Here is a 26096-nt window from a genome sequence, read left to right as displayed (position 1 = left end):
GTTCTATTATTGATATTAATTTATCAGGAAAATGTTACTATTTTTTTGGCTGAAGTAGAATGATACTGTCCAGTAATGATAAATCACCTTCATATGTAGCAAGTAGTAAAATACACATCTCAAAATGAAGTGTACTTAAAGCTTTAAGATCATCTTAAATTTTTTTTTAAGTCCAAAATGCATTAATTTCCCTTTGAATTTTGTTCACGTGTAGTGCAACTTTCAGTTTTAGCCTTTCTTTCAGAATCTTTTGCTGTGAACTGTTACAGTTAATAGTCCAGCAGTGTGTGGTGTTCATTGCCATGGTCCTGGTCCATTAAAGCACTTAAACAGCTACCTGTTGGCTGCTGCAGATGTCAGTGCCACTTCTTGCAGCTCTGAAAAGATGTCGTGCCCCAGTGCCAGACAGGACAATGCATGTTCAAAACAACTGTGGCCACAGCTTTGGTCAGTAGATATTCATGAGAACTCACTGGTTGAACTTCAAATGATGTACCACAGGGCTGAGCTATCACTCTAGCTTTGAAATGAAAGCATTTACACTATTTTTCCAGAAAGGCAAAATATGGAAACATGGCTCTTCTAGAAGAGTAAGAAAAAGCTTTAACACAAAAAAAATACTGGTTTTTTTTTGGAGGCAAACTTTGGACATCGTGTGGGCACTGCGCACTCGGAAACGACAGTGCTTAAGCGTGTAATGTGCTCTGGTGATAGCTTGGCCTCGGGTGAGAGGCATCTGCAATTTGGATCTCGATGTTGGTTATTTCCTGATTTCAGAGCATATAACTTGAGCTTTTATTGAAATTAGTTAAGCATTATTTCAGGCATCAAAACATGTGTAATTGTCTTTGCACACAGATGAGCCGTATTTTGATGCTCATATAGGTTATATGCTTGGAAATGGTTTCTATTTTTTAGGATAGTTTGAGAAACAGTAAAAATTGCCTTGTCTCTCTTTCTGTTACTCTATTAACATGGCAAACTGTTGGTTTGATTGCTGTGCTTGAAGTTTCAGGACTGAGAAAGTAGTTGTGGATTAATTCAGGAAATAAATCCATGGTCAACTTGGCAAAACTTGCTCCGTATCTATCGACAGTAGGTTTGGCGATGTCTGTGTCCTTGCGCGTCGGAGAGACACTTCATATGCAGCTGTAGTTGATTAGAGTGGCACAAACATACTTACTTAGTAGAAATTTCATTCTTTGCCTTCTACTGCTGCTAAATACCTTGCATGAGCTACATCTTATGTAGGCAATCTGGTGATAAAATAGAAAGAACAGGTAAAAGGAGCAAGGGCATGCCTTGATCAGATGATGGCCTGACTGCCCTGAGCTACCTGCTGCTTTGTTTCTGATGGACCACCTTGATTTAGCCTGTTGCAGTGATAAACTAGTTCAAGGATGAATTCCTCCTGCTTTCTCTTGTCCTTAAGTCAAGTGAACAAGAGCGATATTTCTTCATGTGTTTATTTTTATGGGACTGTTGTTGGGATATATTCTTAAATGATGTAGCAGCTGTCACTTTCTTACCATTTGGGGACTATTTGATGAATAAAGTAGCTGTGAGAAACTACTTACAATGATTCTTTGGAGATGTGTAGATGTGTAGTGGTTCTATCTTCTAATTGGGTATACACATTTGGGAAAATGGCACTTCCAGATAACTGTGTTTATGTACTGTGGACTCCTGGAGGGCACTAATATCCTCAGATTTCATAGTTACTATGTCTGTCTGTAGCACATAATTATAGAGTTACATATTACTCAGCCACGGCTGGTCGGCCCCAGTTTTCTTGTTATTGCTGATGCAAAAGTGAAGCTTTTATTTCTTTTGTAGACATTAAAAAAAATAAATTGGCCCCTCTTTTGTGAAGGAAGCCATTAGCAGCTCTGTCAATAGCTCTGCACAGGAGGAATCCAAACACAGGAAAAGTGCAAGGCAGGCAAAGGGCAGCTAGCAAGAAAGCAGGATGCATGCTTCAGTGAGTTGGTTTTGGTTTGCATTAGTACATCTGACCAGGGCTACAAAACAAAAAGGTTTGTTTTAACAACATGAAAATAAACGAGCTCGATTTCATCAAAAACATTTTCATAGTAGGTCACTGACCCATAAGAACTCATGGAAAAACAAATTTGGGTCTCATTTATGTAGACAAGAGGTTCTGTAACCACAGGATTCTTCAGCTTCTGAAAGCGATGATTGCAAAGCAGATGGAATAATGACACTGCCACTACAGTGTAACCATAACTCAGTTGGAAGAGCTGATCAGCATTGAATATTCCTTCAGAGTTCTAAACATTATTCTTTTCTGTGGCTTGCTTGTTTGATTTTAGCAGCTTTTTATACTTGGTGAAGATTTATGGGAGTTATTTGCTTAAGCAAAACACTTAAAGGATTTAGCAGACATTTCTCCAGGATCTGTAGGAAATAATTCAAGGTCTGTGTAACTGTTGGGTAAGAACTGCTGCATCACTGGCCTGGAATAATTTGGTTGAACTTTGTTTAGCTTAAATAACTTTATCAAAAGGGTTTTGTTTCTCTGAGCTTCCTCATATTAGGAGGATTATACTTCTTGCCATCTTAGAAACACCCTGTTATTGGCTGAATTTCACGGTGTCAAGCACAGCAATCCTTAAATCATCCTATTCCTTTGTGAGATGATGATGAATTTGGAGTGCTTTGCTTAGTGTATTTTTATTCTTAGGGAATGTATGAATATCCAGGTCTTGAAGGCTTTCTGTCAGACCAGTACAGCATTGATCTTGTTTGTCCTCTGGCAGAACTCCATTTTAACTGTGTCCATTGAACACACCAGAAGCTGCAGCCTTTCATATAGAACAGAACAAACTAATTCACGTTGGTTTATAGTTCACCTTATGTTAGAATCATGTTCTCAGTTGCTTGGAGATGATCTTTTCTCTAGGTCTTTGTCTTGAAGTGTTACGGTGAGGATCACAGGAAGACAGGATTCTAGGGTTCATGCTGATGTTATGTATATTAGATGCACATTGTAATTTTTGTCGTGGATAATTCTGAGTGGGATAGGTGTAATGCATAAGAGAAATGGAAAGTGCTAGGTTTGAAGCACTTGATAACTTGCTGGGAAAGTGAAATTGGATCAAAAGCCATTATCAGCGAAACTGAGTGTGCTCGATTTTTAGGTAAGAGCTTCATTAATGTCAGTGGGTTTTTTGTGGCTGGTTACCCATTGTGGCTTCCTAATGAGCAAGCATCCTTTGAATGAGTTGCAATAGGTAATTCCCACCGGCTTGTGATGAAGCAGTCGCAAGAGCTGGGTTTCGTCCTCAGGCTCAAGTCAAGTGTATAGGCTGCTCTTAGCTCCACTTCATTATTCCCTTATATTCATTCTGCTGGCTTTGGAGGATGGTCCCTCTGTGAAACATCGAGTTTGATTTTGGGCAGGAGATGATTCTGCTAGTCTTCCTTTTTAACAGTGCTGCTTGGCACATGGCCCTGGGGAGGCAGGAGTGACGTACCACAGGAGCATTCTTTACTATATATGGAGACTGCGGTGAGCTGGGTTGGTATCAAGTCATTACAGCAGATCCAACAGGGACAGTCTGCTATTGCTTCTGGTAGACATTGCAGTAACAGTCCTACTTGCGAGTTTTCTGCCTGATTATTCACAGCTATTTCTGACTTCTGGAAATGGTTAAATTAATACCAACTTTTAAGACTTATCAGCTGGGGCAGCATAGCTTGGAGATACGCACGCTAAAACTCACTCTGCTTTCCTCACACGGTTTCAGCCCTGACCTGCAGAGTTTACTGTCTGGTGTCAGCAAATGGTCTAACCATGGTTTACTCTTCCTGCCTTTACAAAAATTGATGAGGTACCAAAAATGGTGGACACTGAGGGATGCTGCAATAGTTTCTTTATATTCCTTCAATAAATTCCTGTTGTATTCATGTACTCTGTTGAGGAATAATGAGAAAGTAACTACATGTTTTCAGTGTTAGGGTTTTGAAGATGTAAAAAACCGGAAGATTCTGTGTAAATCCATTTTTTTTATTATTATTATTTGAAACAATAGAACTTACTAAAAGCACTCCAAAAACTGAGAAACAGCTGTGGAGAGCATCTCTGAGGGTTTACTGGTCAACTTTGGTGGATTTATTTAAATGACAGTTAAGAGAAATTGTAAATTCTTTCATGAAAGGCTGATAAAGGCAGCGATAACTTCCCATCCTGCATGAATGTAACTGGTCTTATAAATATGCTGCTGAGTTAAGAGGTTGCCCATGCACTTTTGTCTGCTGCTTCTGGAGTTACAGGGTTTTCTTGCTGTTGATGTTGCTAATAAACACTCTCTGGTACTTAAGATTCTCTATTCCCTTCTTCACTGAAGTTGGTACTAACATTTCTGTCCATTTCTGTATGACTCAGGGTGTTGATCTCAATATTTAATGCATATGCATATGTTATTACACTTTTTTTGTGTCTGCATGTTGGCTTTGGTTGAAGTTTTAACCTGCTCCTCATACTTAGTTTATGTTACTAATTTGTTCCTAGCCAGGGGGCATCTCTGATGTACTGGCTCTCTGTTCCATCTTAATGCCACATTTTATGTTAAGAGATCCAAAAGAAAACGAACCAAAGGAAGGATTCTCATATTGAAACTGAAGTGTTGTAGAGCCACCAGTTTGTATGCTGCTGTTTTGTGCAAAGATGTGTAAGCTTGCTTCTGGTAGAGGGGAGCTAATCTATTTGAGCCTAATGAAAAGTCACTAATAAGGGTTATTACTTCTGACAGCTTTGAGAATGGGAACCAGGACCACCCAGTCTGCTGGGTTTGTAATAGGGGTCTCAAAGTTGTAGCTCTTGTAAACAGTTTTCCTTCAGAAAACACTCCCTTAGCGACATACAGCGGGCTCTCTGGCAGTTTTTGGGAAAGCTTCTGTACTAACATGTCACGTAAATAAAGAAGTTCATTTATTCCCCACCGTAATCCTGTAATATGGTTGTGCTGAGCTTCCTCGTAGCAACCTCAGTGAAATTCCATTATGTATCGTCCGGTTTTATTTCCTGGTGTAGTAATACAAAGAGGTGCTGAGAGAAAAGAGTGAGCAAGGTAGATTTTTTGGTTTTTTTAATGTGTGCTGTATCTTGGCTGTTTTCCCTTATGGAAAGGAAGTGGTACAAAGCAAAGGAAGAAGTTAAATTAATGACCACAACATATTTCTTGATGCTAATAGGATTCTCTGGTGAAACCATTGACTTAAATGGACTGGGCTCCTGCTTTACTGCTTCCCAAGTCAGTGCTGTTTAAAGGAGAAAACTTAGTAACTCTGTAGAGTTCAGTAACTCCTGACTTTCTGTCTGAGTCTCCTGTTATGCATTAATTCATTTTTATTGCTTCTTGGTTATGCCCAAGCTTGTGATGGAACCACTTCTCCCTTAAAGTAGCTCTTAGAAACAACTTCAACTGCATTTCAACTGCATCATGTTCCCTGAGGCTGTTCTCCAAGGACAATGCCACAGAGCTCTTAATAACAAAGGAGAACAAGCTAGCTTGTTTATTGCCCCAAATAAGACCCAGATGTTTGGAGTGTGAAATAAAACAAATGACCAAATTGGGGAGTGAACCCAAGATTACTTGGATAATTTCTGGATATTAAAGGCTGGAGTACCAGGGCTGCTCCCTTATAGCCACCCATTTAAAAAAAAATTCAAAAGCACTGTCATTTTGATTTTCTGCTGGAGAATGAGCCGTATAATGGGTAGCAATGCAAATATAGATGTTAAATCAAACTTGAAAGTTGTTGAACTTGTGTGGAAAGGAACAGAGTGCTACATATTTTATGACAAATATGCAGTACTGTGGTTTGGTAGTAAAGCTGTTGCTGCTCAGTAGAAAAGCAGACACAGAATTTGGAGGCCAGTGAGTATCACACACATTCATGGGCTTAAATCTAGGTAATTGTTATAATCAAAGTGCCAATAATAAAGCTGACAGTTTCTGTCATAGCCAGTGTATCAACTTAAATTGTCGGGTGAAATCTCAGAGTAAAAGAAAGGTCATTTTACCGTAACACAAACTGTGTCCTACAGTTGAAAGGGTAAAAACCTGGGAAGATGCTGGCTGACTTCTTGCGATGTTACACTTGTGCTTCCTTATGCATCTTGTTATTTTCCATCTATGCTGATCAGGCCTTTGACATAGATTAGATTTATCTCGTGTTTGCTCTTCTTGTGAGTGGAACAACAGTATCCAAATGGGATGAGACCCTTCCAGTAGTGTAAACATGAGGGATGCAGCTGAAGTCAGTACCCCAAAGAAAGTTTCCCCCTCAGGGAAACAGGCCCTCTGGCTCGAAAGCAACTTGAGCATTTTCCTATAAAAAAAATGAGGGTTTTTTCCTCCTCCAGAAGCTAAGAAAAGGAGTAAACCAAAAATTAAATAAAGGTAAAAATAACCCTTGTAAAGTGTAGGTCTTCTCCATTTATTTCATGGAAAGGTCCTGACAAACATCTTCAGTTTACCTCTAGGCTGACAGCATTGCGTTTCAAAGATCCAGCGACTGTTTCGTACTTGGTTTTTTAATAGTCAGGGGAATCTCAATAGTTAAGTTTCTCTCCTATCCCAGCTTCAGACAGAGGAAGAAATATTATTAGCCTGGTTGGAGCCAGGAAGGTAGGAATTTCACAGTTAATAACTTCTTCATTGTTTTTCTAAGGGCCCTTGATAGTCTGTGATTGACATTGAGGTTGTTTCCCTCTATCCCTTTTCCTTCAGGACATAGAATCCCCAAATGGGCAGTAGGATGAGGGAGAAAGAGGAGAAACTGGCACTGGTTATGTATATACATCTGAGCAAAATATTTTTGGGAGGTGAAGGAGAGTGTTTGTCCTGTGCTGAAGCAGTGTGTTTGGTGCTCTATGTGGCTGTTCTAAGGAAAACAGTAATAGACTGAAGGACAATGTTGCATGTGTATGTGTGACTTTGAAAGGTTACAAATTCTATAAATCTGTGGTTTAGGCCATCTGAATCAAAAAGCAAGAAAATGCATTGTGTAGCATGATGCAGCTGTAAGGTATACGTATTTATGTATTTAATAAAAAATTAAAGTCAGCATCAAATAAAACTAGGAGGAGAAGAGCAGCTTGCTTGGGGGTATGTGAGGGTGTCAGAGTTGGGACACAAGGGCTTTGGCTGAAATAAAATAAGAAGAAAGTAATCTTCATGGAGATGTATACATACGTATACCGATATGCATCCATATGCTTATACACACATCTACCTGGTTTCAGTTGTCGCTGTAATTGGGAATCTTTTTCTTTGCTCCTTAGTGTTCAGTGACCACTGATGGTCATTTTAAGCCTTCTTTTGGGAGCATGCTGAATTTTTGCAGCAGACAGGCTTCATATTCTAAAGAGGCTTTGCAGAAATGCTTTGAATAGAAGCTTAAAATCTCAATTTCTATTGTTTAGTATGAATTAAATTTTTTAGTACTGAGTTTAAATTCTTTTCTGATGAACTCAATAGGGGAAAAAAAGCCCAGATACCAAAAGCCAGAAGAGAATGGCTATGTGAGCTCAGACCCAAAATACGAGTAGGGCAGTACTATGTCTCCAGTTGAAACTCATTAAAGAAGAGCAAATGAAGAAAAAGCAAATATATAAATTATATTGTGGCAGAGATCACTTGAATCGTTAATTGGGCCTTTTTAGTTAATATTACTTAATGTTCTTAATTGTTTGTCTTCTTTACCCACACAAACTAGTAACCAATAGTAAGCGATCAGTTGGTACACAGTTGAACAGTATGTTGTGTGGGAAAATTAATTCCATTTGTTTTTTGAAGCTACCACCATCACCATTTGATACTTCCAAGCTTTCTCGTTTGATTGTTCCAAGCTTTCTCTTGTATTGCAAAAGATGAGAACAACTGTTTCTTATCACCTTCGCTTGCTTCATAATCATACAGACCTTTAGCGTATTCTCCCTCAGCTGTTTTCCTTATGGGAAGTCTACTAAGCTGTTCCAATATGAAGTTGCTCTGTAACTCTGATCATTGTTGTCATCTTTCTCTGAACATTTCTCCCAGTTAGAATTAAACATAGCCAGGGAAGTTAAGGATAATAGGAAGGGATTCTACAGGTACGTAGCAAACAAAAAACAGACTAGGGACAACATAGGCCCCCTGAGGAAGCTTTCGGGAGAACTGGCTACACAGGATTTGGAGAAGGCTGAGGTTCTGAATGACATCTTCACCTCGGTCTTCACTGGCAAAGGCTCTGACTGCACCACCCAGTTCTTAGAAGGTAGACGCAGGGACTGTGAGAATGAAGACCTTGGGCCCACTGTAGGAGAGGATCTGGTTCGAGACCATCTTCAAAATCTGAACGCACACAAGTCCGTGGGACCTGATGGAATCCATCCGCGGGTCCTGAAGGAGCTGGCGAATGAAGTTGCTAAGCCACTGGCCATCGTATTTGAAAAATCATGGCAGTCAGGTGAAGTTCCCAACAACTGGAAAAAGGGAAATGTAACCCCCATTTTCAAGAAGGGGAAAATGGAAGACCCGGTGAGAGCAGTCAGTCTCACCTCTGTGCCTGGTAAAATCTTGGAGCACATTCTCCTGGAAGGCATGGTGAGGCACATGAAAAACAACAAGGTGCTTGGTGACAGCCAGCATGGCTTCACTAAGGGGAAATCCTGCCTGACCAATTTGGGGGCCTTCTATGATGGGGCTACAGAACTGATGGACAGGGGTACAGCAGTTGATGTCATCTACCTGGACTTGTACAAAGCGTTTGACACTGTCCCACACAACATCCTTGTCTCTAAATTGGAGAGATATAAATTTGATGGATGGACCACTCGGTGGATAAAGAACTGGCTGGATGGCTGCATTGTGGTCAATGGCTCGGTGTCTGGCTGGAGACCGGTAATGAGTGGTGTCCCTCAGGGATCGGTGTTGGGACCGGTCTTGTTTAACATCTTCGTCGCTGACATGGACAGTGGGATTGAGTGCGCCCTCAGCAAGTTTGCCGATGACACCAAGCTGTGTGGTCCGGTTGATACGCTGGAGGGAAGGGATGCCATCCAGAGGGACCTTGACACGCTTGTGAGGTGGGCTGATGCCAACCTTATGAAGTTCAACCACGACAAGTGCAAGGTCCTACACCTGGGTCAGAGCAATCCCAGGCACAGCTACAGGTTGGGCAAAGAAGAGATTCAGAGCGGCCCATGGCAGGGGGGTTGGAACTGGATGATCTTGAGGTCCTTTCCAACCCTAACTATTCTATTCTATGATTCTATGATTCTATAAACATTATGATTAAGATCCTTTTGAGGTGTAGCCTAGTATTTCTTCTTTTTTAATGTCTATTTATCTTTATATTCTCCTTGAAAATAATGTCATACAATACCCATATCAGTAAACAAATTAGTCTATATTAGTCAACAAGTTACCTGAGCTATGTATGCTTGCAAAATATCGCTGACGTGTCTTGCTGTCTGCAGTGTTGAAGGAGTTATTCTCATTAAAAACTCATGGGTACATCTTGTAAGTCTGAAGTTCTGTTACATAAAGCTATCATTCATAACTATTATGGTGGGTAGAGATATTTTGCATATATATGTCTAGTGTTATGAATATTTATATATAATAATGTTCAACATTCTATGGAAGTGCTCCTACTCTGCATTCCTGTGTAAGGTGATTAGAAGAGTTGAACCTTTTATATGCTTGGTTCTATATGAGAGGTTGTAGGAGTATATGAGAGATTGTAGGAGGATGAAACCGTATTCTATCCCAGCATAATTAAACTAGATAAGTTTATACCCTAGGCTGAAATTTTCAATTTACTAACCAATCTTAGTTACTAAAAGTGTGTCAATGATTTATGATAACTTCAGAAGAAACAGTAGTTCACTGCTGTAGTGGATCCCTGCATACAGAAATACAGGTTTTTAGCCTTTACCATTTCCAGCTTCCTAAACATCTTCCAACAGAAGCATAGGTGAATATACATTTGAGCCTAGTGAGAGGACGCTGTGCTAGTGTGGTGGTCTTACATGGAAGCCTTGGAGGTAACATATGGACTCCTGGAACACCACTGCTTACTTCTTCAGAACTCTTCTGGTGCTTGGTCAGGTTTTATGGGTCACAGGGACTTGAGGAGAAGACTAAAGAACAGAATGTATAAAGTTCTATTTCCCATGCATAGTTGTGGTTAAAATAAGCTGGCAGATGGAGGGAATAGGAGTGTTACGGGGATTGTTGACCTTACAGTCAGCATCTGTCTAATCAGACTTAATAAGCTTGACTCAAGGCAGGTATTGCCAGAGTTGATATGACTCCTGGAGAGCCTCTCTGCACAGTTCTTCAGCTTCCAGCAGATTTTATTAGTCTGGACTCCATGCTGTGCAGGTCCAGAGCTGCTTGCGATCCAGCACTGGAACTCATCTGTTCTGTGGCATTAAATGATTATGCATCATTCTGCCCAGCACTCCAGATTCCCGGAATACTTTGCAGGTCTTATTAGCTGTAAAACATCCAGTTCAAAACACTGCAGACACTGAACAGCTGCATTCACATCCAGCAGTCCCAGGTCAAATAACCTGGACCAGATCTTGTCTGGCTCAGTGCCTCAGATTCCTACCTCTGGGTGTAGCTCAGTGCTAGGGTGGTGGTGTTTTGGTGCTGTGTGCGCACACGTGTGCATGCACACATGCTGATTGCATGGTTGGTGCGTGTTTAACGTGGGAGAAGAGGACGGGCAGTTTTAAGGTGTAGTGTGCTACAAGTTCTGGGTGGGTGGTGTATGAGCTTTTCAAAAGCATCCTTGTGTGGACTGCATTTCATGTGGTGTTTGAAAAAAATCAGTACTCAAGTGATGTCAGAATGAGATCTTGAAATGCTTAGGGCAACTTAAAAGGGCAAGTGGGAACTTGTTCTTTATGCATGACAGGTAGGGCAGTGTTAGCGCATGCAAATAATAGGTAATAATGATTTAAAGTACTGATCTTCTGGATTAATTTGATAGTAAGTTAAGGGGAAAAAAATGATGTTAGCTTTTTATTTTCTCTCTAAGAAGTTTGTGTCACTGCAGAATGGTAACTTCTCAGGCTGCAAACTTCCTAACCTTGAAAATACATTTTTTGTTACTACGTACATTTTCTTGTCTGCTTGTTGGTGGAACTTCCTGTTCTAGAAACTTAACCTGATTTTGCTTATTTCAGTGGCTTAGAGCAATAAGCATAAACTCAGCATTTGTGCAATCCTTGCAAGTAGAGATGAGAATACTCTTGGACGTTGGTTTGAGATAAGTCAGATGGTTTTGGACTGACAGTGCATATTTACATGTACACTGTGAGAGAGGAGATGACAGTCAGTAATAAACATGAGACAGCTGTGTGGAATAGGTGCAGTCTTTTTCCTTCTGGCAGTCTTTTTCCTTCTGACCAATGAAGAAGTTGAACAAATTTAATGTTTCTCAAGAACTAGTGGGAGTCTTGCTGAAAGAGGACAGAATTGAGGGGTGCTAAGCCCTGTTTTATTGTAAGTAATTATTCTTGTTGTATTTCATCCTGTTATCCCTTTCTGGAGTGTAAACATGCTTAGCTGAAAACCTGAATTTGATGAGGGTTCAGTAACACTTTACTATCAAATTTAAGCTAAACAAGATTAAGTAGGTATAAAAGTGTGAAATTTCACATGGGTAAGGGAATCCAGTTTAAAATCTTCCCGCATACTTTTCCAAATGTGAACCAGTGCTTAGTATGTCCTATGTTCTTGCTTAGTGTTTCCTTTACTGGTTTCTTCATGTACCTCAGAAACTGTGAAGTAAGTGGTTTTTGGATCTGCTTAAGCTCGCGTGCAGCACGTGCCACGTGTAATGTGTAGGCTCTGTAAGGAAGCTTGCAAAGCATCCTTTGATCTGTTCTAGGTGTCAGAAAGAGAAGTTTATATTCCCTTTTTTTCCATCACCCCTTTGTCTTGCAGGACATGTTCATATGGTGGCCATATGAAAACTCTGCCATATGAAAACTCTGCCATATGAAAACCCTACAACATTAGTTTGATCTGAGGAAGGTCTTTCAATTCCAAAAATTCTTGAATTGTGATAGTGAAGTTACTCAATGTGGATGAAAACTGGAAAGCAGACATTGGATGCTAAGTATCAGCAGGTTTCTAAAAGTTCCTGGTGTCTTCCGTGATCAAAACTGTACCAAAAATCTGTGAATAAAGTTAACTTTTAAGGTAGATTGGGCACAAAGGAGGCATAAATACAGGCTTAGGTATGAATGTATGTGAGAGGTTGTCTTCTTATTTACAATAGTGGAGGTCTAAGGAATTAGTTTGTCAACTTCATTAAGTAAATAACATTCATCAGGTCTGTGAAAGCAAGTGATTTTTTTGCTATTAGACAAGAAAAAGGCTTGTGGAAAAAGATTGTTTCTTAGAAGCAGAAGTGCTTTTAGATTGTGCAGGGCTGTCATACATTTTATGAAGGAGGGGAAGCGTATGCTTTTTATAGCTTCTAGGCTGGCGTAACTTGTAACAGTTGATTTCTTAAAATTCACAAGTTGTGGTCATCAGTATAAAACTTTTCACAGTGAGTGAATAAAATGGGCTAAGGTATAAACAGTAAGCTCTAAATGTTCGCTGACATGTTGCTGGAAGAATCTTTAAGATTCTATTCCAAATCACCATATAGTCGTTCTGTTACCTGTGTGTTCTACAGCCGTGCCCGTATTTTCAAGGTGGAGTTTTTAAAAAGAGTCTTTAAAAGAAAAACTCTTCTTGTGTGTATCCTGTAGCTAATGTGAAAATAAGCTCAGTTGGTCAAATGACTTCATTTACTGAACCTGGATCTTTAGAAGGAGCCAGCAGTTCCGGATAGCTCCTTCGTAACTGTCCGTCAGAGCAGTGGAAGCTGTCGACTGGGACCATACGATTCACAGTTAGTAGGCATCTAGAGGAAAATGAAATAAGCGATTTGTGTACTCATCCCTGTTAAAACATTCTAACTTCGTGGTCACTGTCACTTGACTCCCTACCTCAAGAACGTAGGCAGTTGGTCTACAGATGGTATGATCCATTTGGCTCGTGTGGGAATAATGTACACAACACGTTCTGTGCTGAGCTCATACCATGAGGTTTGCTATAATGAGGGCTTCATGTGTTTATGCCTAATAGAATAAGCTTCTTAAATTGGAGGATAATCTAATAATTTTTTATTCTTATTGTAACTATTTTAGGCGTCTGAACAAGAATAAATTGCAAGTTCTTCCAGAGCTGCTTTTTCAGAACACACAGAAGTTAACTAGATTGTAAGTACAACCTGATTTATGTTCCTATTATATGTTCCTTATTATACAGATCTGCACATTTGCATTTTGATTGTGGTGAGAGGTTTAATCTTTGTGATATTAGAACTGCTAAATAGTAAAGGCTCTTGAAATGATGTGTTATGTTTGCATGTGTGTAGTTGTAATTCAGTAGAGCATAAATATCAGAGGGACGAGAAACCACGGATTTTTCTGTTCCTTGCATATTCATCATGATGACTTCAAGGTGAATTGTTTTTAACTCTCTATGTAGAGGTATAGAGACCATGAAATGTGTCAGCTTCTCATATCCAGTATAGTCTAGATGTCCACAAAGAGAGGTTGCATAGTCTTATTTAGAAATTCACATGTTGACATAATACAGGTTGTTACAACTTTAATGCCTCTGTATGCAACCAAACAAACCATTTAGGCAGTCCTGTAAATTTGTCTTCCTGTGGAAATACAGAGCATCTGGTGATGGTGAAGGTTAGTTTTGCAATCAGCTATCTTAAAAAAGGCTCTTTGTGGATGTTTTAACAGCAGACAAATTGAACGTTGTTGTGAGTGATGTTGATACGGTTTTGGAGAGTTTTTGTAATGAGCTTTTTTGTTGTCCAAGCTTGCTCATGAAAAACTGTACAAGTAAGTGAACAACACTGTTGGAGGTGAAAAAATATATAAATACTTACAAACTATAGCTGTCTTGCAGTCTTGAAATCTGCTTGAAAAACTTAGACTTGATCTTGCAAGCTTGGTCATAGCTTTTGAATGCACTAGAAAACATTTGCTCCATGGTTTTGCTAGGGCTGAGGGGTTGGGTTGTGTTTCCTCATGTTCTTTGCATGGTTTTGATGTTATGTATCTTGAAACTCCTCTTGAGTATAAAGCATGAGCTGGTACTTACTTGCAGATGCCCTTGTCTGGTCTTAGAAAGACACCAGTTGTATTTGTTTCATAGAAGAGTTGCTTCATGTAGCTGGGTTGTCTAAGGAAACGGTGATGCTTTAAGAAAAATAAAAATTATAGAGTTTACTTGTATCCATTTATGCAAATCCCACTTCAACATGTTGAAACTTTCTCTGAATGATGGTGTTGAACATGTCTATCATTAGGCTGGTAGTAACTTTGTTGTAATTTGTGGGTTTGAGGGAAAGTCGTGTGTTTGATAACCTGTGTGCGTCTGTCATGAAGAACCTTGCACAAAGAAACCACGTGAAACTAATTGAAGCTTTTCAATAGCAGAGTATGTACTTTTGAGTAGATCATGTAATCATGATATATTATAGTCCTTAACAGCAAGGGTAATAATTTTGCTTTTAGAATATAAAGATTATAATAAAATTACATAAATTAGAATGATTAATATGAATGCTGTAATCTGTAATGCTTCCCAATGGATGCTGTCGAAATATTTGTCTTTATTCTCTGACATTCATTCAAAGCCTTGCTTACTGTGGAGTAGTGCTTTAGATAGATCACTTGAGCACTGTTTGTAAGTACAAACTTGCTTTTTCCTTTGAAGATACAAGTGTTATATAAATATAGTGTATATTTTAAGTAGATAAATCTTAGCTAAAATTGAACTGTTATGGTTCTAAATGCAGTTTGGTTGTATGGTTTTCAGTGATGGGATAAGAATGAGAAATTTGCTACCTACTCGAACTAGTAAAAATACATACTTATTTTTTTTTAGACATGGATGAAAAATAGAAGTGTGTGTTAGTTACTTTCTATTTTTTTTTTGATACTGTCTTGCTCCTTCTCCTTGTAGATTTGAGGGTTGTTCTCACTTCTGTTGTGACTTGTCTTCAGTCCAGCAGTGTGTGGCTCTACTTTGTCCACCTCTGGCTTTTTGGGCAAAGCACTTTGATGGAGAGACATGGTGCTTGCATTCCTGTCCTGCAGCTGCTCTGACCTCACCTCTCAAGAAGAAAGCATAGCTGAGAAAGTGATGACAGGGAATAAAAGAAATGAGGCAGAAGTTGATCAGAGGGACTGATACGCGGGTGATGTATATTCTGTGGAATTTGTGAGGAGTCAATTAAAATGAGCATTAAGTCGTGTAGATAATACTGATCTCCATTTTAATTCTCCATAGTATATATGTATTATTTCTGCTGTCATATTTTCAAAATGTTGATTCTGGTCTACTAAGTTATTAGTCAATTATTCTCTTCTTTTTAATAGTTATAATCCTGATGAGTAAGTCCAAAAGAGAGCATTTTAACGTGAAAGCTTGCTACAGCTCAAATGATGCAAAACTTTAACTGCCATGCAGTTGCCCAAAATGTACCTTATGGTTTTACTCATGGAAATGAACAGCTCATAGTCTTGTCCACCCAGCAAATGCAAGTGATTTCAGCAGTCATTGTTCCGGTGGCTCATTTCAGCAGTGAACCACAACAGCCTACAACTTTGGATATTGAAGGTCCAAACTCCATTTTGTAAAAGGTATAAAACTAAACACAAGGGTGGCACTTTAATTTTCGTAATTTGGCAATAGTGTGAAAGTCGGGCATGTTCATTAGCATTTGGGTTTGGTGGAGATGGAGTGACCAACTTGCTTAACCATGCAGGAATTTTGTGTGCTGGAGGCTTTCAGGGAAGACCTGTTGGTGTTAAAGGAATAGTTACAGATTGCAAAGCAAATGTGTAGATTTTCTCAGTGTTCTGTCAGCGGGGCTGAAATCTGCCTGTGAGTTTACTGGAGGGAACAGTATTTTGTGTGTAGCTCAGGATCAGCAGAATCTCTTCAGTCCTGTTGCTGTTGGAAATTGAAGTGAAGAACAGTGATTTTTCCTGTTGATGATGTGCTTGAAATGCTAGAGAGCAATCCTGTTTGGTGATGTTGGGTTCTTGTCTTGTTTCATGTCTGTGGAGTGTGGGACAGCTCTGCTCTGAGCCTGATGATTTCCTGGTTTGCCACCAGAAGGTGTTTCTGTCAGGGCACTGTGCATTTTCCTGCACTGCAGTCTTTCTGATAACTAGAACATTTCATTAAGAATGTTTCTCAGATTATAACCATTTCCTCAGTTAATCACTTAAGCTCCAGGTACCTTTCCCTTTCTTATCCAAGCCTCTCTCAAAAGGCTGAACTACAGGATATCCTTGCATCTTTTACAGTGCTCCTTAGACTTCATTGTCACATCTGGTTGATATTAGAAGCAGATATATATAAATAGGGGAATAAACCTTAGCTGGAATGTGAAACGTCCCACAAAATGAGTTTCTCATGAGGTTTTAAGCCTTTTCTTCTAGAAAGAGTGGCTTTGAGACTCATGGATTTTGTTTGCTTTAGTTTAGGTTAGAGTTTTAAGTTGAACTTGGATGGTGAATGAACCCTCGATTCTCTAGTGGAATTGTTTGCTATTGCTCTATTGCCTTAATTTCTCAGGTTTAAAAGCTTCTTAAATGTTTTATCTGGGATAAATAATTAAGCATCTAATAATTCAAACTGTAGGCACTTTTAATGAGAACTGAATCAAGGAAAAGGCACTTTTAATAAACTGAGGAATGGAAACAAGAAAGATTTCTTTTTTTGGGGGGGTCGGGGTATAGTTTCAGGTATTTTTTACTAATATCTAGCCATAAAAAAAAAGGTAATATAAATCTTAAACGAAGTGATTTAGTGCCCACAGAAAGTATAGTAAACCAAACCATGTAATTTAACAGCTGTAAACCCAGGGTTTGATTCCAGGGTAATTATTTTCTGGTATCCTAAACAAGTTGTGAAGTGTATCGGCAGTTTGTAGACACAGCTTTGTGCATGCTGGAATCCTTGAGTTTCCTTCATGTACGCAGCTGGTATGTAAAATTATCAGAGCCTGTCTGCTTTTCACTGAAGGCCACATATGCTAGGGGTCTATTAAATATCTTTGAAAACAAGAGGGAGACAGTCCCCATGCCACCGACATGTAAGAATATATTTGTTCTGTTGTTGAAACTGTCATATCTAAAGCTGCTAAGTAGTCCAGGCAAAGTTCCTTTGTGTGGCTGAAAAAAACTCCAACCCTCTTAAAAGTGCTCTAAACTGAAGTCTTGCAGTGAGAATTGATACCTCCTCTGAATTTATGGCCATGGAACATTTGTTGGGTCTATTCACTTTTAATGAACTGTCTTAGTTGTCACTTGATAAAACAAACCAGGCTCTGGAAACTCAAAGATACTGAAATCTGATGCCAAAAGTATCAGATGAGTGGAAGTATCCATTAGATTCTCTTTTAGATTAGCTCACTGTTTAAGGTAGTAACAGAATCTGGGCTTTTCCATGGGCTGCAGGTGGGTATCTGCTCCACATGGACCTCCATGGGCAGCAGGTGGGTATCTGCCCCACATGGACCTCCATGGGCTGCAGGTGGGTATCTGCCCCACATGGACCTCCATGGGCTGCAGGGCACAGCTGCGTCACCATGGTCTGCGCCATGGGCTCCAGGAGAACCTCTGCTCCGGCTCCTGGAGCACCTTCTCCCTCCTCCTGCACTGACCTTTGTGTCTGCAGGGCTGTTCCTCTCAGTGTTCTCACTCCTCTCTGGCTGCAATTGCTCCTTCCCCCTTAAACTTGTTATCCCAGAGGCACTACCACTGTCACTGAGGGCTCAGCCTTAGCCAGCAGCAGTTCCAGCTTGGTGCTGGTGGCATTGGCTGTGTCGGACATGGGGGAGCTTCTAGCAGCTGCTTACAAAAGCCACCCCTACCCCTGTAGCACACCAGCACCCCTCTCACACACTTGCCATGCAAGCTCAGTCCAGGTTGGAATGTACCTCTGGAGGTCATCTTGTTCAGCCAACACCTCTTCAAGCAGGGTCACCTAGGGCAGACCAGCGCCGTTGTCCTGATCGTTTTCCAGTATCTTCAAGAATAATGGTTCCGCATCCTCCCTGGTCAGTCTGTGCCCTCACAGTAAAAACTGTTTCTTTATGTTTAGGCAGAAACAGGAAGCCGTAATGTTGCATACATGCACAATATGTTGAGCCAATTAGCTCATGTGTGGTTGAGCAAACTGGATTTTAGATGGAGAAAACCATTTTGCAGTAGATAGATCATGAACAAAGCTTGGATCCAGTTATTTGGTTTCTTAGCTGGAGGTCATGCAACTTCAGTCACGAAAATGTAAGATTTTTATAAGTCTTATAGTTTGCTGTTGATGTATGTACCTCTTAGTTGTGCATTAATGCTTCCCAGGGAGATGGCAGTGACTAGCAGTAATTATGTTTTGCGTTTTAAAGTGCTACTCAGATATAAATTAGGTAATACTTCACTGCAGAAAATTGGCAAGGGAAGTGTATCACTTTTCCTTTAGGTTAATGCTTGTCAGGAATTATCTGGCATCTGCCTCCACATAGAACGGCTGCTTTTGGAAGGATGAAAAAGGATAATATGTGGAACTTCGTTAACTTGTGCTGATCCACTGTCATTTTAAATGAAATTAAATAGTCTTCTATCTGATTAGATTTAATTTACTTTGAAAATGTTTTCTTCCTGAAACAAGAAAAATATGTGGCTCTCCTCTTGTTTATAATGTATTTAAAGCACTGATATCAATCTCGTCTGCTTTTTATAACTACAGCTATGCATTGTATTAGATCATCTAAGTTTTCTAGTTTAGTATGCAATAAATGCCCACTCATAGCTAACAACATCTGTATGTTCTGTAAACCAGTCAAATAAGTCAATGTGAGTGTTATACCTGGAGGAGCACCAGTGAAAAGTGAGTCTCTTTCTGACCTTTTTTGTTGTTAATTTTTAAGGCTAGATTAGAAACAAGAAAGTGTGCCTGCACAAACACACCAAATACACCAAATGCTGCTGCAGGCTCTTCAGGCAAAGTTTTATTACTTTTGCTGCCTTTAGTACTTTCATTGCTTAGTTTTTCTCCTCAAGCTGGGTGTTAAAACCACATTAAAACTGCCTAGAAATAATGTTTATCCTGTAATTCATATGCTTTGAAGGTACTGGTGAGAACTGTGTGCTATTATGTGGATGCACATGCTTCAAGCAATTTTAATGATAGGTTTTCAGTGTCTAATAAATTTATGTAGTCTGTTTAATTGCTTATCATATTGGCTTTTAGTTTTCTTTTTACACATTACTATTTGCTCTCTCTTTTCTTGAGTTGTCTCCTTAAGACTTTAATGTTTGTGCAATGTGTACATTTGATTTTGTGTAAGTAGTTTTGTTAGGTAATTCCTAGTAGGAGTAGTTGGAACTATTTAGTTACTGCGTTACGTATGAAGCTGACCTTGCTAAACGTAAGTATGAAGGTGTACTTAACTTTTAGATTCCCTGTGTCCCTTATGTCATTCTGTTGCACTGTGCCTGCAGACCAATGTTGGCCTGGGGAAGTTGCCTCCTGGCTTGCATTTCAGAAGTGCAGTATGGATGAGCTATAAAAGCACTCAAAGGAAAGCAAGCATTGGTGAAATCCAAGATGTTTGTTGTAGCTGGGAGGTTGTTTCACATGTGTATGATTTGCCAAGAATTTGCTGCTGAAAGCCTCACTAGAACTGTCATTTGTAAGCACTCCTTTCCAGCCCGATCCTTAGCAAGCTCCAAGTATCAGATCATGACTCCTGATCAAATGCAGTCTTTTATCTTGTGGGTGTCATCAGAAGCTGTGTTTGGAAAAGCAACCACTTCATAAATTTCCTTAGTGCCCTCTGTATTTTTCTGTTCTCTTTCTAGGAAGGAAGCTCTCTCAGATTGCTGACTTGGAGCTCCATTATCATTTCACATTAGAGGCAATTCAATTGTTTCAGGAGTTTGAGTTATGGTGTTGCCATGACAAAGTAGCGTGGACTTCTAACAGTGTGCTTTTGTGGTTTTATCCACATCCAATAATTGTAGCTTTACTGTGTATAGATCACAGCAGGTCTTTTTAGAAGACAGTAAATAATTACAGTAAGTGTTTGCTGGTCTCTAGGGTGCACTTTGGGCTTGAGAAAGATGTGCATTAGGTCAGAGGCTTGTGCTGCCGATAGCTGGATGACATTTATACCGTTCATCAAGCTGAAGTCATTTTATATCTTCTTTTTGGCTCTGTTGTAAATAATGTATGTAGCATTTTTTTTTAAAGACAGATATACCAGTTCTATTTGGAGAGTCAGGATTTTTCCTGTCTAAATTAGTTCAGAGGATGAATTTCACAAGAAGGTGAATATAAGATTTTATTTTTTATCATTGTAAGAGTAGAAAACAAATGAGTACATGTCAGGAAGCCAGAAGGCTGACCCTCAATGCTACTTTTCCCCCTGTGTGAAACTGGTTATTTAAAATGACCCTGTGCAGATGTGTTCTTTCGCCTCTGAGGGGACATAGGCATGATGGGAGAAGAAAGGGCGCTCTGCGAAGATACTGCTGGGGTTTTGTGGCATCTTTCTTCTAAGAAGGTATGTATTGCCAGCTTCTGCGATCAGGCCATCTTACTGGTAAGTTACTGAATATAGTTTGTGGCAAAGGACTATACATTTCCAGAAGAAATACCACACGTGCAGATTAAGCATAGGTGTCCTTTGGAAATGGGCTGTTTTACTCTATTAGCTGCATAACTACTGCCTTTCCTCTTCCCTGGTTTTTCCTGTGCTATTAGAAAGGAGACATGGTGCTTTTGGTTGGTGTTCAGCTCAAGAAATTAGGAGGCTCCCAATTTGTGACTTTAATTTGTCACTATGTTATTTGGTAACCTGAACTGTATTGCTGGGTGTCAGCTTTCCTAAATGAGACTGTTTTTTAAAGCACTGTCAAACAAGTTCTAGTTTCAACTTGCATGTCTTGGAGATAATGTATTAGAAATGATTACACGGTTATTGCGTGCTCAACACAGTCCTGAACTGGAAGATGCTTAGTTTATTTTACTCACACTAATGTGCCCTTGTAAACTTACTAAGTAAGTCCTGTCGAGGACTTTACATCAGGGCTGTTGTAAATAGTTTCTGGTGCTTCTTAAAATTTTCCTTATTCTCAGTATCAAAAAGGAATATTGATAAAATTCAGTGCGTAGTCACTTTATCCTGCTAGACATTCATTCCCATAGGAGTTTGGCTCTTTTTCTCCACATCCAGGATAGTTGAGAACATCCTGGAGATATTTAGTAAAATTAGGCTTTTCTGAACTTCCACAGGCTCTTGTGCTGCTTGAAGTGAATTACAGAAAAGACAACTCAAGCAGGACTCCATGGTTAGGCATCACCTCGGGAGCTGGAGACACGGCTTCTGAGGATGGTCGTGTATGCTCTGCCAACTCTGAAATGCATCTTTTTAACAGGCTTCAACTGCTGTGTTTAGAGTGACAAGTTAAAACTGGGGGGGAAACACAGTGACTCAATTTCTTGTTATGATGGCTTTCACATGACTAAGAACTCTTACAGGGTTCTCAAAATACAGCAATTGTGGGTGGCCATTACTGGCTTAGCATTTTCTTGCATTAGTCTTTTGTTTCTATTAGCATCAGTTCCAGTGCTCTATATCCCTACAGTGCTGTATTCGGGTTCCTCCAGCTCGGGTGGTGGTGGTTCTGGGAGCCTGGGGGGGCTCTGCAGGGTGGGTTTGGCTATTGAAGTCATGGGCTGCTCCTGTTGAACATCAACAGATGGACTAGCAGTGCGGATTGCAGTCAGAATAGTTAGGTTATAGCTGCAAGTGTGTGATTACTGTAGGGATTCTGACCTGATGGCTTATAGACAGTTTCTTTTTTGGAAACTGAGTAGCCCTCTTGGTCTGCCTGGGCATGCTCTAAGTGTGTCAGATTTACTGCATTTGCTTTGTTAACACGGCTCTTTGGCCTCACTGCTAGAGGTAGTGTGCAACTGTCAGCACATGGTGAACTTACACATAATTTATTGCTGGATGGGTATTGCTTTTATTGTTTAATAAATTCCTTTTAATTGGTTAATTCATATGTTAATGGTTTTTGCACTTTGCCCATTGGCTGTACGTTGAAAGGAGCTGAGAAGCATTTTGCCAAATGCTCAGTTGAGCCAGTCGTGCCGAGCTGCTGGAGTCCTGGCCACAGTTAACATCAAGGAGTGGCAAATTCATTTGGAAACTTCCATTGGTACAGCTGGGAGAAAATGCAGAATAAATGTCACTTCCTTTTTCTGGTGAACAGGAGATTGGGATGTTTAGCATTATTTTCTTACAAGGTGAATGTAGGAACAGATTGAACTGGTGACTTAAAGCACAGACATCTCATCTGCATAACAGGAAAAATATAGTAATAACGATGTAAATATTTCCATTGCTTTCCATCCTAGGGTGTCATCCAGATGCTAAAGATTAGTTTACATTATTGTCTTGTAAAAGTCTTTGCAAATACTTTGAAAATAATTTGCAAATAACGAGATTAGATGGAGCTTGGAGCAACCCAGTCTAGTGGGAGGTGTCCCTGCCTGTGGCAGGGGGCTGGAATCAGGCGAGCTTTAAGGTCCCTTCCAACCCAACCCATTCCTGTGACTCCTTGAATTCAGCTTTATCTGCAGAGATTTATTGACTATTTGGAGTGACCCATGAGTTAAGGTTACTGTGGGTGATATTATGCAAGATGGAATACTTCCTTGGTTTAATTTTCATTTGGCTTTCTTTTTAAAGTCTGTAATGTGTACAATGGGAAGCTTAAGTCAGGCTTTCTGGAACTTTTCACTGTGTTTCACAGAGGTAATAGGGCATGCCTGTTTAAAGTATTTCAAACACTTAAAGGTCACCAAAATGAATACTGCTATTACTTTTAAATGCACTACGTTTGCTTTTGAAATACAGTCATAAATGATCCAGGATTTCATTATGATTCAAATCTCCTTCAGTTGAGAGAAGCCATGGGATCGTAGCCCGAGGCATATGCGTGCCTGTCAAGAGGGTCAACCTGGAGCCGAACCAGGAGGTATTTGATCTAGAGGCTGATGCAGTTTCATGTCCCAAATGCAGTCTACATTGTAAAACTTACAAGAGTATAAACTATTTATGGAAGAAAATTGAAATACCTCTTGCGAGTCATTGAATGCTGTGGTGCTACAAGAATAGATTGGCAAGGGCGGTTTATTATCATATTACTCCTATGACTAAGACAAAGATGTCACACGAGGCGTGCCTTTGAGCTGCTTTTATTTCTTAACTCGGTGTAACATGCTGAAACCAAAGGCTTAGAGCACCTTGTGTTACAAAAAGTCCATGAGATAACTTGAATGTGTTTCCCTTACATAATACTTTGGAACCTAGTGAAATTATTTGGGTATGCAGTGATCACCACTGTTCAAGTTTAATTTTCTACAATGGAAAAGCAAATACTATTGAGAAAGTTGAACAAAGAATGTTTGGAATTAAGTACCTGTCTTTTGCTTTGCTCGGTTAAGCTCCCTGATGAGCTGTTACTAGAGATGTGTCTGTGAAAGAGTTTCTTCAGCAGACAGCTGATATGGATTTACTTCATTCCAATTGACATATAAAGGAATGTTAAGTTTAATGTTGTGAGTGGTTTATGTGCAAGGTACACCATCAGTGCTTAGTGAACTGTGAGGGCAATACCGTTGAAAAATAAGGCATCCAATATGAACCCAAATGTTATGCTTATACAGGCAGTTTCTTTTGTTGGAAGAATTATCTTGTATGCTACCACACAATCATGTGAATAGAACTGCCAGTTGTGTTAGTTCTGATAATCACCACTGGGTCAGTCCTGCCTCAACATCTTTTCTGTACTGTTGGAGGCCAAGAAGTTTGCTGAGTGCAGGAGAAGGTTTTCAGTCTCTGAGCCCTCAACTGCTTTTCCTACAGCTGGTGCATGCACATAGTAACTGTATATTTCAAAGTATTAGAATGGGATTTTGTCTATTTTTCTCTCTTGAGTCACTTGTACTCAGACCATCCTGTTCTACTTTTTCCCAGCAACTGCTTGATTAACCTCACACCTTGCATTCCCTTACTGGGAGCAGAGCTGATGTGCTAAGGTTTAGTTAGCACTTGAGCTTTTTCTCTAGAAGTGGCAGCTGATCCAAGGTCTGATCTTGGTGTTCTTTGACCTGGGTACTTGTTGGCCAGTAGGAGGTACTTCACTTAAACAACTTCCCTTCCTTTACTCTAGAGGCCTCATATTTCTTCTGGTATATTAAGTACTTACATGACTGCCAGCAGCTACACTTGAAATGCCAGTCCCAGGATTTTGTGTCAGTGAGATTGGCTGCAATAAAGCACCTAAGATCTGGTAGTGTCATTTCACTGAATTTATGGAGACGATTAAGTGTCACATCCATGCCGGGACAAGAGCATTGCCCTGGAAGACCATGACTCACCTGAAGGAGTTACCTACAGAAGCTCCATCATGTTTTGGTATTAGTTATGTGGCTGGGAAATGCATGTGTGTGGCACAGCATTTCTGCTAGTCCTTTCTCTAATGAGAACAGAATCAGACTAACATTGCTCAGGTGGACTGTTTAGTTTTGACTTTCAAGGCAACATTTGTCAATGTAGTTTGATAAAGTGTAATTTATATGCATCAGTAATTACAGGCTCCAGAGGGACCATAGCAATAATGGTGGTTTCTTTTCTGACACGACAGGAAACAAATTTCCCATAAGCCTGGGGAATGCCACATGCCACTTGCCCCAGTTGGTGGTGAACTTCAAAGGACAGCAATGTTTCTTTTTGCTGGCTTTGGGGTTTTCTCTATTTTATCTCCAGAACTGGTATTTCAATTGCTTGAAGGGAATTATTTTTCTTCACTGCTTGTGACTCTTTTTTCCAAATGGCAGTGCTAGCATTTAAAAATGAGGACCACCTCTTGCAGCTGCAGCTTATTCCAGCTCCTATTTACTGAGGTAAACCAATTTCATTGTGTTTGAATACATGCATGGGCAAAGAACCAAGCAGTAGATTGTCTGTTCTGTGGCTTACAATGGGCCTTGTCTGACATCAGTCTCAGCAAAATTATGAGCTGGAGTATTTTAAAGTTTGTAGTTAAATAAGTTGTGTATATAAATAAAATGTTATGGAAAGTGTAAATGATGGAACTTTAAAAGTTGAGACTTACTTGTTAGCAGCCTGGGTTTGTTGAATCTCTTAATTCACTTTGTAGAGTCATTCCTTTCAGAACAATGACATGAAAAGGGGAAAAGGGTTTCTCTCTTCCTTTGAGGCACATGGGTCATACCAAGTTGTATGGATAAGTGAGGACTTCTGACTCCAGCATGACTCTATAGCCTTGTCCTCAAAGTGAGAAAGAAATATAGTTAGCAAAGAATTTCTGTAGCTTTTTTTTTGGTTTGTGTACACACCAGTGTACACAACAGCAAGCTGTTCTTCAGGCTTGCAGCCTGACATCTCCCTTACATAAGGTGACCTGAAAGGATAACACTGTTAAAAACTGTGAGGAAGCAATTTTTATCTATGAAAATGTCAGATTTTCATAGTGAAACAGCTCTTTCAGTTACCAGTGAGTATTGGAATGCTAGAGGAGTGCTGGGGATGCTAGAGGTACTGGTGACTGCACAGAGAGCTCCTGCTGGGTGGAAGAGCCAGCGTCAGTACTGCTGTGTAATGTTACACTTCTTGAATTATGCATCAGTTGGATACTTGACTGGCATTTCTTTCAACTAACTTTCCATGGAACACAACTGACTTCATCTGTACAGGTTGTGGGGATTAGTTGGGGACATAGAGGTAGTGGCTTGTCTTGAAGCAGCAGTCACTGGGTGTTTTGGGCCTTCTCCCCAGTAATGTGCCTAGTTTTGGAATTTTCATATTTAGTACTACATTAGCAAGCTCATTTGTTTCCTTCAGTAGAAAGAGATTTTTCTGGTGTTCTTACT

General features: G+C 39.9%; 1 protein-coding gene across 2 annotated transcripts in view; it reads left to right on the top strand.

The window, feature by feature from the left end:
• Nucleotides 1-26096, top strand: part of SLIT3 (slit guidance ligand 3) — a 533501-nt gene that overhangs the window by 41872 nt on the left and 465533 nt on the right. For both annotated transcript variants that reach the window (XM_065690971.1, XM_065690970.1), the window contains exon 5: nucleotides 13235-13306. In XM_065690971.1, coding sequence (XP_065547043.1) covers nucleotides 13235-13306 — 72 coding nt within the window. The remainder of the gene's footprint in view (nucleotides 1-13234; nucleotides 13307-26096) is intronic.

The sequence above is a fragment of the Lathamus discolor genome, chromosome 10 (genome assembly GCF_037157495.1).
Source record: "Lathamus discolor isolate bLatDis1 chromosome 10, bLatDis1.hap1, whole genome shotgun sequence".
Lineage (NCBI taxonomy): Eukaryota > Metazoa > Chordata > Aves > Psittaciformes > Psittacidae > Lathamus > Lathamus discolor.
This window is presented reverse-complemented; position numbering and strand designations above follow the sequence as displayed.